This window comes from Culex quinquefasciatus, chromosome 1, assembly GCF_015732765.1.
Source record: "Culex quinquefasciatus strain JHB chromosome 1, VPISU_Cqui_1.0_pri_paternal, whole genome shotgun sequence".
NCBI lineage: Eukaryota > Metazoa > Arthropoda > Insecta > Diptera > Culicidae > Culex > Culex quinquefasciatus.
In genome coordinates this window covers 88,957,391-88,978,200 of record NC_051861.1, presented here as the reverse complement: position 1 = coordinate 88,978,200, position 20,810 = coordinate 88,957,391, and the positions used below count along the sequence as shown (strand labels likewise).

Sequence of the window (20,810 nt, the reverse complement as noted above, 5' to 3'; positions counted from 1 at the left end):
TGTATTTATCCAACTAGGTGAACCTCGTTGGATAAACTACTGTTATGCAACAAGTTGCAAAAAGAAGATTTTTTCAGCACGAGTCGTACGTTTAACCAACGAGGTTTACCTTTTGAATGTATTTTTTGTCAGACATCAAGTGAATTCGCCGTTCAAAACAAAATATATTGAAAATGTTACTTTTTGAAACTAGAGTAGAAAAGTTAACTTTTTATTACTAATTTCAGTGCTGAAAAGTAGAACTTTTCAGCACTGGTATTGAAAGGTGTTAATTTTCCATTCTGTTACACCCAAAATTCAGAGTCGAGATAATCGTTCTCTCAAAATTTATTGAGGGCTCAGTGCCAAAATCGATAGAATAATGGTACCAACTCACACCATCATAACAAATGAGTTCATTCGTTAGTTGAATCAATAAATCTCCAACAAGTGTCATACATCGACTTCTGACTTCTCCTTGGTCACCAAGCTGTGGTGGCCGAGGCAGCTAAGTCATTGGATTGATTTGTCAAAGGTCTCTGGTTCGATTCCGTTGTCGACACTTTTGGTTTTTTGTTTGACGGATGAACTTTTTTTGCAAATGAACCTCGAGAGAATAGTTCTATCGCCCATCTCGAGCTGTGTTCTCTGCGTCTGTGAATGGTACCACTATTCTCTCGACTCGAGACCATCATTCTCTCGGACTAGCGCTGCCAGTTTTGGGTGTATTATTGGTAGGGATAAGTCTAAGTTTTTTTTTTTTAATTTAACCTTATGTTTTTATATCAAAACTTTTGTAATTGCCTGCTCTACAACTATGTAGAACGTTGTTACACTCTAAAGTTAGTAAAAACACGACATTTTGAAATGACAAAAAAAAGGTTTTAAACGAAAAAAAATATTTAAAAAAATCACATAAAATTACGTTTCCCAAAATTAAAAAAATGGCAACCCACAACCTTTGGTTTTTGCTTGAAAAATCAGGGGACTAAACAACATTTTTAAGCAAATGTTTCAACTTTGGTGGAGTTGAGGGGCAACTTTTTTTAAATTTTATTTTTATTGCAGGTTGTGCACTCGTTCCTAACTCCATCAAATTGGCTGATTTCCACTATTTAAACAACTTATTCTGTAAAACTTTACATAGAAACTTGCTTGCTAAAAATTATTTTTATGCGCTGTAATTGAACGTCAAAGTGCTGATAAAGCTACATAAGAAGCACGATTGAGTAAGGTGCTTTGCCCCTATTTAGAATTATTTACAATCGATTGCATTTTTTTCAGAGAAAAACATATTTTTAGGAATAACGATTTGACCTCAGGTTTTCTGGGAAACTTTGAAGAGAGGGCTTTTGTGAATTTCAAATATCTTAGTTCTTTAAAGGTATTCTAAAGATCTGGGAATTGCGCCAAGAAAAATCCTTGAATCCACAGAAAACAAACCAATAGCATTTGGAACTTTGCAATCAAATCGTTTGTACCGAAAACTTTTTCCAACAAGACATTCTTAAGACCTGTAAGAGAGTAATTTTCCACAGGAAAACAAAAATAAATTCATCATCATCCGTTGGCCGTGTCTATTGAGCAAACATCGCCCGCTAGTTATGTTACTTACCTTTGGACTTTTCGACAAGTAGAGAGGGAAAAGGTGGAACTTTCTTTCAAAGTTTCTTCGCCCATCGCAAACGCACGCACGCTTTTCCACGAAGCATTTTGTCGTAGAAAAATAAAACACACATATTTATGTTGAAAAACTTTTACGCGTGTGTGTGACTTTATTTGCTTTTTTTCCAGTGTGTATGTGTGTATATTTGTTACTGTGTTGTGTATGTGTGATCTTTTTTACCATTTTTATTTTTCTTTCGTCTTTTTAACATTTCTTTTATTTTGCTATCTCACTGCCTTGGCTCTGATACGAATCAATATTTACAATCTGTGTTTTTTTTTTGTACATCAAGCTTATTTTCTTTTTTTTTAACTTTAATGAAACTTTTCCTCTTAACTTTGCCTCGCACACACTCGTCGTCAAAACTTTCTCGCCTGTAAGTTCGTGTCACTTTTCTGCGCCGCCCATCCACAACGCCAGGAAAATGGGACTTCCTTTTGCTTTTCACTTTGATTCTCTTCTAGGAATTTCCCACGAACAAACTTCATGCCGGCCGAAGGTGGCAGGACGGAACATTCCTTCGAAATCGCATCTTTCTGTGCGCCGCCACCCTCATCTTAAGGATTCTCCTCATACACACACACACATGTTTGCGTGCCAACTTTGCAAACTCATTTGCACGAGTCTTTCCCGGAGAAAAATTTCCACTGGCCAGCCCTCTCCACCTCTCTTAGCTGTGATTATGCAAATAATTAGCCAAAAAGGGGAAAAATCACGTATTTCATGGGAATTCACGTACTTTCTCAAAATTAACACTCATCCTTCTTTTGGCAATATGTTTTGCGTGGCAGGGCCAAACTTTGGCATTGAATTAGTTTCGTTTTGCCGAGAATATGTTGATAATGTTTGAAGATTTTACGAAGGAATGTTCTGCCTTACCGTTCTCTGCATTGCTAATTTTTGCATGTAAGTAGCGATCCCCTTTTTAAATCTTTTAACTAGATCGTGCCCAACTGAAAACGTTGATTGTGGCCACAGTTCAATCGATGGATCAGGAGCTGAAGAGTGATGAAAGCTGAAAAAAACAAAGAAAAAAAAATAGTTTAGTGCATTTTCGATAAGAGATAACTTTTTATACAGTTCAGACTCGACTATCCGAAGTTCGATTCTACGATAGTTTATTTTAAAAGAACTTCGGATAAAATGATTTTTTAGTATATCACGTTCTGCGACCCCATCAAATAAAAATTTGTTTTGTTGATTGTTGTTACAGAAAAAAGCATTTTCACATATTTTGGCCGCAGTCTTGTTTTTAATTCCAAAGCTGAACGACCCGGAACAAGAAAAATAAAAATAAAAAAATAATTTTTGTGATTCGTTTATCGGGAGATCATTTTTTCCGAGCACTCCATTATTTGGCTGGAGTTTGGAATTAACTTTATTTCATGGTTTTTTTAATGTTGTGTGTTTAAAATGTTACATACATGTAGACAATCTAAAAATTTTATATTACAGAAAAAAATTCCACTAAAAAGATTGTTTCCAACCACTCCTTGAAGTTTAACGAAGATGTTTCATGATTAAAGTGGTAATAAGACAATTGAAGCTTGTAATATTGCCATAGTGTTTGGATGACAATTAAAAAGAAATCAATTTTCTTGTTTCTTTTTCTTTTTTGTATTTTAGCAACCAGAGGTGCAGATCCTTAACGTCCTTTAGGCAATTTAATTGGAAATTTTCTAAACTTTAAACTTTTCGAAAGAAATGGTTCAGAAATGGACAATCATGGACACTTGAAAAACGAAAAACGGTTCAACTAAAATAAAGTTGTTGGTGGCTGTATCTTGAAAACAATACACTTTATCAAAAATATCTGTATCATACTTTTCGATTGTGGTTGGTTAGAAAGGTCTTTCGATTAACTAAGCAACGATGGGTCGAATGATTGGTACCGATACGTGAGATCCGGCTTCAAAAAAGTACATACAGTATGTAAAAAAAGTATTTACACCCCTTGGGCACTATGCACATTTTGTGATGAAACATGTAAAAAATTTAAAGTTTGACAGGAACCTAGTACTACGTTTTGTTCAGAAACTCATGCCAAACATTTTGCTACAAAAAACTTATGAAAAGATGATTTCTATAAAAAGTTATATAACAAATACTATTACGAAAATAAAAAAAATGCAAAAAAAGTTTGTACACCTTTCGAAAAATTAACATAAATAATGTTATTTGTTGACAAATCACCATAAATCCAGTCTCCCAACTCCAAATAGGCATCCTTGACTGATTAAAAAAAGAATTTGGATTGAATATAAAGTTTACTAATTACTTAGTATAATAGTTTATATAACTCTGGAAATTCTATATAAAACTTATCTAAACTTAATTTTGCAAACTTTTAATTCAACTAAATGTCAATATATTACCATATAATTGCTAAATAAACATTTTGGAGTGGGTATAACACCGTTTTGGGAGTATTTGTATCGATAGAATAGATTTTTCGTTGGAATTTCGTACCAACCCGGAATTACGTCGTAGGAAAATCCGCCGGCATCCGAACCGGTCCACAATTCACAAGTCAACCTATGTGGCATCAGAAAGGGCATAAAATTTCCGATCTTTTGATACCCAAACATCTAGGTTTTCTTTAAAACCTACGTTTTTAAATACCTAAGCAAAAACGTTGTTATGGTTTCGTTTGAGCAACCTGCCAAAAATGTATGGAATTTCGTAATTTTTGTTCTCGTGGATCAAACTTACTTTTTGCCCAGGTATTTAAAAACGTAGGTTTTAAAGAAAACGTAGATGTTTGGGTATCAAAAGATCGGAAATTTTATGCCCTTTCCGATTCCACATAGGTGACTTGTGAATCGTGGACCGGTTCGGATGCCGGCGGATTTTCCTACGACGTAATTCCGGGTTGGTACGAAATTCCAACGAAAAATCTATTCTATCAATACAAATACCCCCAAAACGGTGTTATACCCACTCCAAAATGTTTATTTAGCAATTCTATGGTAATATATTGAAATTTAGTTGAATTAAAAGTTTGCAAAATTAAGTTTAGATAAGTTTTATATAGAATTTCCAGAGTTATATAAACTTTTATACTAAGTAGTTAGTAAACTTTATATTCAATCGAAATTATTTTTTTAATCAGTCAAGGATGCCTATTTGGAGTTGGGAGACTGGATTTATGGTGATTTGTCAACAAATAACATTATTTATGTTAATTTTTTGAAAGGTGTACATACTTTTTTTGCGCCTTTTTTATTTTCGTAATAGTATTTGTTATATAACTTTTTATAGAAATCATCTTTTCATGAGCTTTTTGTAGCAAAATGTTTGGCATGAGTTTTTTAACAAAACGTAGTACTAGGTTCCTGTCAAACTTTAAATTTTTTACATGTTTCATCACAAAATGTGCATAGTGCCCAAGGGGTGTAAATACTTTTTTTACATACTGTAAATATCACTTAAGTGATCATATCTTGAGACACGGTTGCCAGATCTTCAATGTTTTGTACTCAATGGAAAGGTCATTAATTTAACTTTCCAATGATGGGTTGGATGATCGATCCAGACATAGTTTACTTACAAATAAGTGAGATCCGACTTCAAAAAAGTACCTATTTTGAACTCATTGGAAAGGTCTTATGATTATCTATTCAACGATACATAACATGGCGGTATTTGGTACGATTTCAGGTAATTTATCTAACATTCGGATATATGCAAAAACACATTTAAATTTTGGCGAAAAAAAATGATTTAAAAGTCAGTAATATTCTTTTTCCGTACATTAAATAATGTTATCTTAATAGCCCTCATCAACTTCAATTTTGCCTACAACATTTTTTCCCAGATAACGAAAATTGGTCTTTTAAACGAATATTATAGACAAAATACGACGAAAAAGGCGCCATTTTAAAACATCCTGGGAGCATCTGAAAATAAAAACACATTTTATAATATATTTGCTAATAATATCTTGCAGGTTTTTTTAAAATGTTAAACTCATTTTATCTTTATTTGAAAATGTGCATTATTATCGGTTTTTTATCTATATCTTTTGATAAAATTGACCAAAATATATTTAAAAATATAAAATTATTTATTTTGCCAAGCTCAACAATTTTCAAGAAGAACTCAAAAATGCACAATATGATATTAATAATAGTGGCTTTAAAATATGGAACATGCATATCAACCCTATAAAATTTAGGAATTCGTCCATACAAAAAGGCTTTTTAAAATATTAAAAACTGTATCTTGCGAACGAATTTCCTGTCTTGGACAAAGTTAAAGGTATTGCTTAAGCCTTTTCTGGAAAAATAACTCCGTTTTTTATTCGACTTTTCGCACAAAATCAAGCAAAACATTGTAATTGGGGCAAGGCTAGAATGTAAACATGGATTTCACATTAAGATTGCGCAGGATATATTCACATTGTTTGGCTTGAATATTGAAATTCACAAAATAACTATTATTGAAAAATCTTTTTAAATTTTAGGATATTAGTAATGTCAAGAAAAATTCTGCGCTCCAATTAATCTCCGCTAGAATTTATTGCAGCTGTGAAATGCTCATACGTAAAAAAAAACACAAAGCAATCCACTTTAACGACCCCCAAGTCTTTTGTAGTCTCTGTTGCAAGTTTCTGCTCATTTCTAGGCGTCCAAAGGTTCTGTGTGGTGAGTCACCCAAAACCTCTTCTACGCAAATGGACCGACGTTTTACTTCCCCATCCGATAGAAGGCCAGGAGGATAAGGCGGGAATCGAACCCGTGCCCCATAGCAACTTAGGGATCGGCAGCCGAAGCCGCTAACCACCGCGCCACGAGGCTCGCTCATACGTTGGCTACGGTAATTAAAAATTGTTGATTTAATCGTTTACGTTTTTCACTGCGACTGTCATGCGCTCATATATTTCCAAAAATGGTATGAACTGTGACACATATTGGTTAAAGTGCATTTGACAGTGTTGCAATTTTTATTTAAAAAATCATTGATTATTAGAAAAAAGCATAAAAAAGGTATTTTAATTGATTATTTAAGATATTAAATTAAAATAGCTTTCAAAAAGTTCTCAAAATTATTTTTTTTGTCAAAAAGCCACGTTTTTTTACCAATAAAAGTCATGACTGACCTTGACTTGACCATCTCTGAACATATTTTTTCGAACAGAAAATGTCCTACAAATTTACCAGAAAAAGATGAGAGCTGTTACGAAGAGCTCTGCGAGCCGATGCAGAATGCCCAAGTAACATCCCGGGCAGACGGTAATAACAAAATTCATCCCATTTCAATAACAATTACTGTTAAAATAACTACAATTGTTATGGAATATTCTTGCAAAAATCATTTTTGTATAAGAGTTTAATAACAGTTTATGTTATCATAACAAAATTTGTTATTGGTCTGCTATTGGTTGAAAGCCAAAACAACATGGTAATAACATTTTTTGTTAAGGAATAACATTTTAAGTTGTTAAAATAACAAAAAATAATAACAAAGATTTGTTCGAAGATTAACTGAAAATGTTATTAGTCTGTTATTACAATAACAGTCCAATAACAAAAAAATCATAACGGCGAATAACAAAACGTGTTATAAATAACATAAAATGTTATTGGCCTGGTATTTTCAAATATCAAAAAGTGTTATTCCTACGTTATTTCCGTCTGATCAGGATTTTTTTTTCCAGGAGTTCTACAAGAGCTCTTCAAGATAGCTACAGCACAGCAGTTTGGACCGCGGTAGGAGTAAATTCTCTTCAAAACTTCTTCAGGAGTTTGGAAGAGTACTTGAAGAGAGTTTTATCCTACCGCGGTCCAAACTGCTATTCTGAAGCTATCTTGAAGAGCTCTTGTAGAACTCCTGGAAAAAAATATTACTTGGGTGCTCTCAGCATTATGATTTTTACATTTGGGATGTTTCTGCGAACATTGGCAAAACAGGCTTCTTGGAGGTTTAAAACATGGTACCGTAAACTGGGGTGACTTTTATAGCCCGGGATGACTTTGGTAGGATTTTCAAATGCCCGTCAAATTAATATCTGAACATTTTTGAAAATTTTGAGTATAACAGCATTAAAGGATAACTTATTATCGAACATATATGCAAAAATGTTACTGTTCCATTGGATGTACCAAAATTAGTGGCCTAATCAAATTTCTCTCAATGTCACCCTGGACTATCAAAGTCACTCCAGTTTACGGTACTATTGAAAAAAAAGCTAAAAACAGAAAATGTGTTTATGAAAAAGTTTTTTTTTTGTTTTTTGGATTAATCAATTCAGGCGTTACGTTGTATTCTTGCAATTTTCCATGTATTGCATCAACTCTTTCCGATCACTCTGCCAAGCGTGTATTTTTCCTCCGATTTTACGATCCAAAACGGGGAAGGGGGGGAAGAGGAGTAGAGACTTTTTTTTGTTGCTCCCCCACTCTCCCAGCTTCCTTTTTCGTCATGGGGAGCCACCGTCGTTGGCATCAGCTGATCAATTTCCAAACTGATTGATGCCCGAGATGTCGATAATGAAAGACAAAATTTACGAGCTTTTTGATGTTGGATGGGGGGAAGCTTTTCCGCAGCTTTCAGCTTGATGGGATGGAAAAGGGAGGAGGTGGGAGGTTCAGGGTGATTTCCGGGGTAAATCTGACGGATGGAAAGTGAATAAAGGAGGAAAAAATCGTCGGAAAGCGGGGAAAGGGGGAGGGGGAGTCGGTTTGAGTTTGATTTATGTTAGTTTGTGATTTGCTTGCCATTTGATACTGCTGCTGCTGCTGCTCTGTGTGGAAGATAGCCGGGGATGAAATTTGTCGTGCATCACGATGACGTTGGGCGTCGAGCGATAAGATTTGCGATCGAAATCGTTAAATTGGATCGGCTTTTTCCCTCCAGTAGTCAGTGTGGATAGATTAGGTTTTATTGGGGAAATTTTATAGTTCACAAGAAAATGATTTTTACGAGCGAGAGGGTTGTGATTGATTGAAATTTGCGATGGCGAAGCATTTGAAATTAAAAAGTGAAGCTTTGGATTGACAGCTAATTTACTAGCGCAATATAAAAACAAAATTGTGAATATGTATGATACTGTTCAAAATTATTCAGACACATTCAGTAGGATAAAGTTCAGTTTCGTTTTTGCTCTTCAAATACATTCTATTAAGAAATTTAATGTTCAACCCATTACAAAGTTAAAGTGCCCCTTTTCAAATCCTTAATCGTTCAGTCAGTCTAAAGTAATGTGTTCATTTCGTTCACCCTCGTACCAATAATCATCATGAAGGTAATCCTGCTTCATCACACTTAAGCCCAATTGTCCTAACCTCTACCATCCAAAGCATAACCGTAGCATAGAATATCTTAGTATTTCCCCCGTTATTATTTTTCCTTTCCCTGCGTTAACAAACAAGTACAGCAAAAAAATGTGTCTGCACAAAAAAAAAACATTTCTCCCTCTTCGGCGTTAAAAATCACTCTAAAAACATTCAATTTCATTAAATTCTCTCCGGTGCTGGTCGTCGTGAAAGCTTTCTCCTCGTTTCCCCAGCTTTTCTCAAAATTTCGCGCAAATTTTCCAAACAGCACCGCGCTAAAGCAGAAATAATGAACCATCCGCAAGGTCCAAAGATAAAATCATCCTTTTTATAGGACCCAGTGGGGTGACCATTTCGAGGTTAAGGGACGGTGGAGGGAAGCGGAGGGGGAAATGGATACCGTCATAAGCGGGAGAGGGCATCATTGAGGTTTATTTAAAATTTATAATATCGATGCGGATTTTTTTTTTCTCTGCTCTTTTTTCACTCTACATTTCCAGCGTCTGGTAGTAGAATGTGCGCTGGGTAAAAGGGAGCTTCTTGGAGTTTGCTTTTCTTATCATGGAAATCGATTTGTTTTGAGAAATTGTAGGAATTTTCTCTAAAACTCATTTCTCACTTTTTAACTCCACTTTTCTGGTCTCTCCACGGAACAAAATCCGGTCAGCGTATTCGAAAAATCTTTGCGACGAATTCGGAAACGCCGAATGTTTGCGAAATCATCGCCAATGTTTTCAATGTTGGAAACTTTGCTTTCAATATCGAAACAAAATGCTTCCAAAACCGAACGCACTTTGTTGTCGGTTCATTTTAGAGTGCAGACCGCCGCAGCCAGTGCGTTACGGGCTGTCAAAAAAATAAACAAACCGATTTTATTTTTCGCGAGGTGGTTTCCCGGGAAGAATCTTCATCTTCAAGATGCGGAAAAGCTGGTTGCATTTTGCAAGGTAAATTGTTAAGCACTGTTCAATTTATTAAATTTATCTAAAAACATTAATTTTCAGCTTCCCTGCTCTGCCCTGCCCCCTGCCAGGCTTCGCCTCGAAGAAAATGCCTTCCGTTGGACAGCCGTTTGGAAATTTCTAGAGAAATTTTCGCCTCGCAGGCCTAAATCAAGAGGCCGGGCTCCGCGGCCAAATCTATCACGGAACTCAACATCGCCAGTGCCGACAGCGCCTTTCTTGTCCGGTCCGCCGACACGATGAGCGCGCTGCGATTTCGAACGGACCAGCCTGTTTAAGTGTCGGCGGAACAATCTCCGGAGGCAGGTATGAGCTTGGAATCTCGGTTCCCTCCATACCAGCAGTAGTGACGCTTTTTTTTGGTTTTAGTTCGCCAATAGTCAGCCGCGGTTCTGCCGTGGTGTCCTGGACGCTAAGATCCGCATCTTCAATCTCGGCCAACGCGTCCACCTGGCGTCGGATGAGTACGAGAAGCTGTCCTCGGAAACGATCGAGGCGGCCCGCATTTGCTGCAACAAATATCTGGTCAAGTTCTGCGGCAAGGACCAGCTCCACATCCGCACCGTTCCGACAGCAGGTCGCCGAGGCACTGCTTCGTGCCAAGTTAAAGTTCCCCGGTCGTCAGAAGATCTTCATCTCGAAGAAGTGGGGTTTCACCAAGTACGACCGCTACCAGTACCAGGTGTACTGGGACGAGGGTCGCCTCGTCAACGACGGTTGCGGCGTCAAGTTCTTCAATGATCACGGCCCGCTGAAGAAGTGGGAGACGCACGATCGCGCGCAGTTGGCATAGGTACGTCTTTCGTCGTTGAGCTGAACTCTGTGTGAACGTGAAGGTGTCGTCGGCGAGAGAGAAGGGAGCGGGAGGATTTTTTTAAAAAAATCTGATTTTTTTAAATGCTTTACAATTTCTAGAATTTTTAGAGTTTTTTGAGCTTTTAGGATTTTTAGAATTTTTAGAATTTAATGAATTTTTGGATTTTTTAGAATTTTTAAAATGTTAAGATTTTTTAGAATTTTTAGAATTTTTAAAATGTTAAGAATTTTTAGATTTTTTAGAATTTTTAGAATTGTTAGAATTTTCAGAATTTTCAGAATTTTCAGAATTTTTAGAATTTGTAGAATTATGAGAATTTTTAGAATTTTTAAAATTTTTAGAATTTTTAAATTTTTTAGAATTTTTAGAATTTTTAAAATTTTTAGAATTTTTAGAATTTTTAGAATTTTTAAAATTTTTAGAATTTTTAGAATTTTTAGAATTTTTAGAATTTTTAGAATTTTTAAAATTTTCAGAATTTTTAGAATTTTTAGAATTTTTAGAATTTTTAGAGTTTTTAGGATTTTTAGAATTTTTAGAATTTTTAGAATTTTTAAAATGTTAAGAATTTTTAGAATTTTTAGAATTTTTAGAATTTTAAGAATTTTTGGAATTTTTAGAATTTTTAAAATGTTAAGAACTTTTAGAATTTTTAGAATTTTTAGAATTTTTAGATTTTTTAGAATTTTTAGAGTTTTTAGGATTTTTAGAATTTTTAGAATTTAAAGAATTTTTGGATTTTTTAAAATTTTTAAAATGTTAAGATTTTTTAGAATTTTTAGAATTTTTAAAATGTTATGAATTTTTAGAATTTTTATATTTTTTAGAATTTTTAGAATTGTTAGAATTTTTAGAATTTTCAGAATTTTCAGAATTTTCAGAATTTTCAGAATTTTCAGAATTTTCAGAATTTTTAGAATTATTAGAATTTTTAGAATTTTTAAGATTTTTAGAATTTTTAGAATTCTTAGAATTTTTAGAATTTTTAGATTTTTTAGAATTTTTTGAATTTTTAGAATTTATAGAATTTATAGAATTTTTAGAATTTATAGAATTTCTAGAATTTTTAGAATTTTTAGAATTTTTAGAACTTTTAGAATTTTTAGAATTTTTAGAATTTTTAGAATTTTTAGAATTTTTAGAATTTTTAGAATTTTTAGAATTTTTAGAATTTTTAGAATTTTTAGAATTTTTAGAATTTTTAAAATGTTAAGAACTTTTAGAATTTTTAGAATTTTTAGAAGTTTTAGAATTTTTAGAATTTTTAGAATTTTTACAATTTTTACAATTTTTAGAATTTTTACAATTTTTAGAATTTTTAGAATTTTTAGATTTTTTAGAATTTTTAGAATTTTTAGAATTTTTAGAATTTTTAGAATTTTTAGAATTTTTAGAATTTTTAAAATTTTTAGAATTTTTAGATTTTTTAGAATTTTTAAGAATTTTTAGAATTTTTAGAATTTTTGAATCTGTCTTAGGGTAAATTCTCGTATGTTTGGCAGGTTAAGCTCTCGCTCCTAATTCCATCCAATTTTCTATTTTTCACTGCTTAAACAACTAATTTTGAAAAACTTTTTATAGAAACTTGCTTGCTCACTTCTTATTGAGCTATTTATAACTCGATTTCAGTTGAAAACGCTTTTAATTGGCTTTAATTGAATGTCAAAGTTCTGACCTGCCAACATTAGAGGCACGCTGGAATTAGATGCTGTTCCCCTATATTGAAGTTTTGAAATTTATTTGATTTGATTTGATGATTAATACTTAATTTTGTGTTTTCTTTCGCAGTTCCAAGATTGAAGCGTGGGTTCGACAAACACCTCGACAGACCCAACTGCTAGTGGAGATTCTGTCATGCCAGCACGGCGTCCAAACTGGAGCTCGTTCCAGGCGGACGGGCTCCTAGCGGAGGTCGCTCCGCTCAAGTCGATCCTCCAGGTGAAAATCGGAAATGGAATCACGATCGTGGCGCATTGCTTGGGCACCTTCGTTGCTCTAGTGTGGAATCACTCGGGATCCGGCATGAACCTGAGTCCGCACCAGGACCTTTCCCGAAGGCGCGTAGAGGAAAAGAGCCAAAATCTCAAGGACGAGGAGAACTTCCGGCGTGCCAGCTCGGAACTGAGTCTAAAATAGGACGCGGAAATCAACTAGATCGCCGGTACAAGCACGCTGGAATGATATCAGCATCACCTCTATCCAAATGGCCCCGCCGCCGACGTCACTCGCCCACTCTGTTGCACAAAACGCCAAACGCTGACATCAACCGTGCATCAACGAGTGCACTGTGGAAACGCCTTCTCCTCCTTCGAAAGGAACTTGTCAACGGCGACGACGGCGCCCAGCAGTACCCAGCTGCACCACGGACATCGAGGCCAGATCGGACAAATCGCTTCGTTCGAATCGTCACCACTTTTGATTCTGTTTTGAGATGAACAAATAAATAAAATTTAAATGAACTCTTCTTCTTCTTATTTCTATCGAAATTTCGAGCAGCAACGGTCAATTCAAAAAGGTAAATATTGAAGTGGCTGCGTTCTGCGTGCTTTTGGCGGGGTATGCGTTACTGCGTTACGTTTGCGATATCGGAAATAATCGTTTGCGATATTGGAAGCAATGTTTCCTGCTGACGGGTGGAAACCGAGATTTGCGATTTTTAGAGCAAATCGAAAGCAAAGTTTCCGATTCCGCAAACCGGATTTTGTTCCGTGTCCGGTTAAAAAAAATTCCAATCGTTTTCGTTCGTCGGTTCAAGTTTTTACGTAGACTTTTGTCGGTTTATATCTTGGTTTTAACAGTTTACGCATTTCTGTGATGTTTGTGATTGCACGGTGTAACATTTTTGTCGAGTTTGAATGAAATTCGTTTGATAAGTGCTGAAAGAAGTTCGAAGCCCTTTTTAGTGTTTTCCATTGAGTAAAGGTAAAAAAAAACTGTATAAAAAGTGAAGGGTGTTAGGCAAAGAAAGGCCCTTGCCCAGGGATCGTGGCCATCGTGCTTAAGAGGCTCGGTTGTGAGCTTTCGAGAAGGGGCAAGCTGAGATGAGACATTTTTTCGATGCAATGATCCTACAGTTAATTCTAGGTACAAGCCTAGAATCTTGATGGTTACTTTGATTTGTTTACACTAACCACTAAGTTATTTTGGCAGGTTTACAACAGAGAGTCTTCGCTCTTTTTTCAATTCTCTTTGTTTACAAGGTTGGTTTGAATCCAGTATTAACGAATAAAAATCCCTAATTATTTTGTTTTTAATTTATCGCTTCGGTTTTCACTCTACATTAAATTTTAACTTTACAGTGTTTGTACTATCTGGCGATTAAATTAAGTCAGTTGATAAATTTGGCAGATATTTAATTAAATTATAACATTGAATTTCAGAATCACCGACTGTGAGAAAACCAACAATAAATTCATCACATCACATCGCGACTCAGTGACCGACGAAATAGGCGGCGGGTCAGATGCGGGCATAAAAATGTCAAAATCACTTCCCCCCTCACTTCGTCTCACCATCCAGCTGCAGCTTTGTTGACAAACAAACGGAGCACGCGGTCGCATGATGGCGGCATCGTGCCAGAATTAGGGGTGATCATGTGATTAAAAATGAAAGTTTTTTCAAGAAAAATAATATTTTTCCGACCGAATTAAAAAATTGCGAGCATGTTCAAACAATTATTCCTGATGTCGGAGAAGTGATAAAAAAGCAAAATTTTAATCCATAATTTTTCTATAAATTGATTTTTTTCACTCCAACTGGGAACCCCTAGGTCTATCCACGACCGTTTCCAATGACCGTGAGAAGATGCCAGAAGATCCAGCTACGAGCTAAATCCACAATATAATGCTGTAGAGTAAACAGATCAAGAGATAGAAATTTGGAGTTTTTCGCAAAATTGTTTGGAATGGCTAGTACTACCATACTGCCGAAGAAAGTATACCTCTGTCTGATCTAGGAGCGAAGATAGTATTTGAAAATATTAGAAATTGTTGGAACACCCTACTAACATATTGTACAAAAATTGTTGAATTTTATTTTTAACAGGTGCTTTTTGACACCAAAGCTCGAAAAGGCATTCCTGAAGCGGATTTCCGGCCATTTATTTAATTTCCGGAAATATGAGAAAACACATATTTATATATAACTTTATAACTACTTATCCAAACTTCAAACAATTCAATAGTGACGAATGGGACCCTAAATCAAGTCGACGCGACTGGTTTGGTCAAAATCGGTTCAGCCAGTGCTGAGAAAACTGTGTGACATTATTTATCACATACATACACACACACATAAACACAGACAATTGTTCTGTTTTCATGAAGGTCTACGAGCTTTTTATGAAAAGTTCATTTTTAAAGCAGGATTAGAGCCTAACCTCGGCTACGCTCGGATTCGTGATCAGGGACAAAAGTTACTCCTTAGGACAAAGTTTTTCATAAATCGAAGAGGAGTCGAGGCAACTGCTCTTAAGTTGGCGGAAAATTATCCATTGACTTCAATAACAGTAATGTTGAAGTATAATACAAGTAGATATTTTCAAAATATGTTGGGGTTTATAGTTTCCAGTTAAGTCTGCAGTATTTTTTCCTATTATTTTATCAATGTTTATTTTCACCAACTCCTTCACTCACCGATTGCATAGCATAGCATTGGTGTCTACCCGTAGCTGCTACTTCGTTATTGACCAGGACCCCCAATCATTGCTCCGTGGACCACAGATGAAAAGTAGGAACCAATCATCACCCCTTCGCAATTTTCAAAGGTCCCTATCGTGCTGATCAATACCGACGCCGGCCACGACCAGTGGTAAGACACGGGGAAGTGGATGGGAATGTTAGTCCGATACTTGAGTGATGGGACCGCCAAATCGACTGCGTCTCCGACAAAGTATCACATGAGTTTTGAGGGGTTAGTAAGATGGGTATGAGGTCAGGATTCACTGTGGTAGGTGATGCGACCATAAGCAATTTGTTTATCGGTTGAATGTTTAAAATCTTAGGCAGCCGGCTGCAGAAAGATACAATGTTTATTATTTAGAAACTTTTTAATCGAACGCGTGCCTTCCGAGCATTGGTGCTGTGGGAAGGACTTTTGATTTGCGAAAACAAATTTAATATTAAATAAAAAAATGCAAATTGCGTGGCAAACTCGACGGTAAACGTGGCAAACCAAACTTTGGACGAAAACGAACCCGAACTCGTAACAATAAAGACGACAACGGTAACGAAAATCCTGCGTGAGTCGGTCGTCACGCACTCAATCGTGATGATCCCATTGATCACAAGAAATCATTTTTAATTATCGACCGATTTTTATTTGTTTCGCGGCAAAAGAATAGTATTAAGCCATTAAGAAAATGAGAAAACATTCAAAAAGCAATGTCAAGTCGAATCAACCACGCGCGACAAATAGATAAAAACGATGATTACAATAAGGATGACTGGATAATCAACAGAAACAAATGCGCCCGAATCGAAGCCGAACAAAAATAAACAACTTTTCGATCAGTCCTAATCAATTTGAAGATAACGACAAACCGGCGGTACGAAACGATAACGACGAAATTACTTAGCGGGGAGAACCGACCACGACGCGAACGTTTAACAGCATCGAATCAATCCCTGAAAAATAATTTGATTTATATTGAAAAAAAACTCATTCATACAAACTCTTACACACCACACTCTCTCACTCACCGAGACCTTAACCGTTAAAATTTGCAAGTTGTTTGAAAACTACAGTAATCTCTGTTTTATCTCATTTTAATTTCCAAATTCACGTTAGTTCAAGCTTATTTCTGAAGTTTGTTGACGCTATATTGAATGTAGAAGAAGCAACCAGCAAAACAATACATGTAACACATAAATTCATTTTTGTTTCCTTCTATTTGTTTCAATATTTGAGATTGCATTTAATTCAATAATAACAAATAAAAAACTTCTGGCATTATTTTTATCCGTCGATTAATGCTCCGTTCTTGCATCCCTGGCTAGTAAACATGATTCTCTTTCTCTCTCTCATCCGTTCAAGCTTTACCAAGCACACACACACTGTCACTCGTAGGGCTACATAATAACAATACAAATAAGACTGATCTCACCCGAATTCCGCATTATCTTTAACCACTACCCACGTGATCCTCGGCGCATGGTAGAAAAGGCATTGAGAGAGCCGCCACTGCTGCGGACCAGCGCCAGAATCGCTGCTTTGCCTCGTTCTCGTGTTCCGCTCTCCCCACCCGTACACATAATTCCGAAGCCTTGTTGCACACAAGCACGACGAAGAGCGCGTGCCATCCGTGTTGACAATCGTACACATTGCCGTGCGCTCGACGCGACCACCGGGTTTCCACACTACCAACGCACACCGGCTTCCGAAACCACATGCGAAGCTTGATGGATCAGCACTTACATTCGGCCGTTCAGCCTTCTTTGAGGCCTTCCCCCGTAGACACCATTTTTAGAAAACACCAAGAAAGGCCATTAAGTTCCGAAACACCGAAAACCCTCTTCACGCAAAATTCGGGTATCGCATTATCACATCTTTACAGCAGCTCAGCTCTTTTTGCCCTTTCACTACTCAGCACACTCACACTATCGCGACCACGCACGATGTAACCTGCTGTAACCTTCATGTCATCCCAAAACCACACGCATACAGACAACCAGACGTATTCGGTTTCCTCCTTCGCCGACACCAATACATAAGCCGAACCGAACCGACGCCGTAAGCCATCAACATGGACAGGAAAACACTTGAAAAAAAATCAGATTCATCCGAAATAAAACAAAAGAACACACAAAATTCCACCAGAAAACTGATCCACGGTTAGTCCCGGGCTGAATTATTAAAAAATGGAGCGCCTGGTTACAACAAAACACCCAAATACACAGAAAATAAACGCGCGCGAGACACGACGATCCGCACTCGATGACAGCACAAACCGAACTCTCCGTAAAAATGGAAGCTTCAGCAATATACTAAAAACTTCGATTTTAATTCCACATCGGATCAAATCATACTCCTTGCCAAATATGCATCAAACCTATGATACTCATTATGACAAAGCCCAGGGATTTTTTTTTTAACCCGCGTCCTAACCTGACACCCACATTAAGATAGGAAAAATCACATATGTAGCGGTTCATTGTACAAATGTGATATTTCCACTATCAGAGAACCTCCTTGTCTCGATGACAGCTTACCGGCCATCGATTAAGCCCTGAGACTACGCCAAAGTGGGTTCTCGCAGCATGAAGTGGTGTCCATGTGTAAAAATGGAAGCTTCAGCAATATACTGAACACTTCGATTTTATTTCCACATCGAATCAAATCATACTCTTTGCCAAACAAGCATCAAACCTATGACACTCATTATGACAAAGCCCAGGGGGAAAACTCCTTCACTCACCGATTGCCCACATTAACTTTCCTCTACATTCTTTCTCTTGCATAAGATGAGATAATCCGGATCAAACAACAACAATGCCCTCAGCGCAATTCGCCCCCCCCCCCCTTCTGTGAATCCACGCTCTACGGAAATCCATTCCGAATGGGTCAAAGAGCGTGCCCAAATCGGCCCGGCGCTGAACCTTTTATATGTTTATATGATGCTTTATATGTTGTTTCATTTTATCGGCGAATAAATAAGCCCAAAATTGAATATGAGTACCGTGCGCCAGTCGGTTCTGGCTATGGGGTCACGTGATTCCCGTCGGATCCGGTGGATTTGGGATCGCATCAGATATAAATCAGGGCCCTGCGGCAGTGGCGGCGGTTCGGTGCAAATCTGATCCGATGTAACATATTACTTAAAATTTGAATCGAAGAAAGAGGGGTAATCTTCTCAGTATTGATGAGGGATATAAGATTAAAGGAGAGCAATTCTCTGAGAAATAAGTTTTTTTGTTAATTTTATTTTTTTGATTTTTTTTAATCCGGCTGAAACTGTTTTGGTGCCTTCGGTATGCCCAAAGAAGCCATTTTGCATCATTAGTATTTCCATATAATTTTCCATACAAATTTGGCAGCTGTCCATACAAAAATTATGTATGAAAATTCACAAATCTGTATATTTTGAAGGAATTTTTTGATCGATTTAGTGTCTTGGGCAAAGTTGTAGGTATGGATACGGACTACACTGAAAAAAATTATACACGGTATAAATAATTTTAGTGATTTTTTATTATTTTTTGCCACTTAAACTGGATTTGCAAAAAACACAACTTTTTTTTATATGTTTTAGAGGATGCCAACTTTTCAGAACTTCATTTCTCGATGTAAAATCGAATTTGCAATCAAAAAGTACTTATTGAAATTTTGATAAAGTGTATCGTATTCAAGTTTAATCAATTTTTAGGTGACTTTTTTGAAAATAGTCGCAGATTTAATTTGTTTAAATTAGTGCACATGTTTGCCCACCTCTGAAAAAAATATTTTTGAAGAGCTGAGAAAATTCTCTATACTTTGCTAAGTTGCTGAGATATTTCCATGCAAAGGTTAAAAAACAGGAAAATTGATATTTTCTAAGTCTCATCCAAACAACCCACCATTTTCTAATGTCGATATCTCAGCAACTAATGGACCGATTTTCAATGTTAAAATATGAAACATTCGTGAAATATTCCGATTTTTACAAAAACAATGTTTCCATTTCTGTTAAATCAAGACTTATATTTCGAAAGGGCGTAATATTGAATGTTTTGCCCTTTTGAAATGTGAAATACTTGATTGATCTTTTAAAAATACAACTATCTGAAAAAAGAGAAACTTTAATCAAACAGTTAAAAAATAAAAATTAATCAAACCGCAGGCTTCAGAATCCCTGCTCCAAAAAACGTTCAGCAAGATCATTCAAAGTGGAATGTATAATAATAAAAGCGAGAAAATCTTCGCTTAAAACTGGTCGGATTAGAGACCAGCGGAGGCAAAGCCTGGAATGGACCGAAAGACCAAAGCCAAAGGTGCTGACCATGAGGGTAAGACAGGCAGGCCTTACAGTTTGACGGTGGGGGAGGGAAGCTTTGCGGGAGAGGCTTCCAAATATACTGGCGAAATAAAATTAGACGTGAGGAGCTTTTCCAGTCGTTTTGGCAGCAAAGAGGACCGCTTTTGCTGATGATTTTCGTTTTTTTTTTCTTTCGCTCTCTTTCACTTTTATGACTAAATTTTATCGCTCGAGAGCAGTCAACGAGGGAGCGAAAAAAAGAAGCTGCCTGGAAAAGCTCGTCACAGATATTTTTTTGCTGTTGTGAGGGAAATGTGTGACTCAGGGGTCAGAGTGAAGAAAAAACTGGGGAAGGGGAGGAAAATATGGCAAAATGAAATTTGATACCAGCAGTAAATCAAATCATTGCAGCCTTTATTTATTATTGATACGACGCGATCTTTCTGCTTGGGATGCAGATGTTGTTGTTGTTGTTTTTTTTAAGTCAAAGCTTTATGCCTGCAACAATAATAATATGCTTTATTGTTTTTATGCTTCCCGCGGGAGGATTGAGAGAGCTGAGCATGCGAACATAAAAAGATATAAACAATAAATAAACAGTGAAAGTAAAAAGCACGGCATTTGTTGCCAGCAAGACACTGAGAAAGGCTCAGAAATGGCCCTGAACCAGCTGCTGCTCAGATTTCGAGAATCTGTGCTAAAGAAATTTGCTTTACGGTGCAAAAAAAATGAGAGTAAAACTTGGTTTGAAATGATTTTTTAATGTTTTAATTTGAACTCCGCACTCTAGAGTTGTTTCAAACAGGCTCAATTATGAAGCTTTTAATTCGTCACCTCTTTTTTTTATAAAATGTATCTTTATTGAACATTGTTATAATAATTACATATCATTTACATTCTAAGTGGTATGGCTAAATACTCTTCATCTTTGTTGTACTTTTCGTTTTATCATTAACTGTTAACATTCATCTATTTATTTCTAATTGTCTTTTTCTTCATATCTGCATTTGGGTTAAAAAATCACTTTAACAACTATCACTCGAATTACTCGAACAGATCCCGCTCCAGGTGACGCCAAAGCAGGAAAATCCACGTCCGTGTATGCTGGTCGTGTTTTGCGACGATTTGGTTGGCGCCTCGTCGTCGCTTGCTGCCGAAT

At 36.3% G+C, this 20,810-nt stretch overlaps 1 protein-coding gene across 1 annotated transcript in view; it reads right to left on the bottom strand.

Annotated features, from left to right (window-relative positions):
- Nucleotides 1-1,719: 1,719 nt before the first annotated feature.
- Nucleotides 1,720-20,810, bottom strand: part of LOC6051353 — a 141,390-nt gene continuing 122,299 nt past the window's right edge. Inside the window, 1 exon segment of the mRNA XM_038266854.1 lies at nt 1,720-2,660. Coding sequence (XP_038122782.1) covers nt 2,584-2,660 — 77 coding nt within the window. The 3' untranslated portion in view covers nt 1,720-2,583.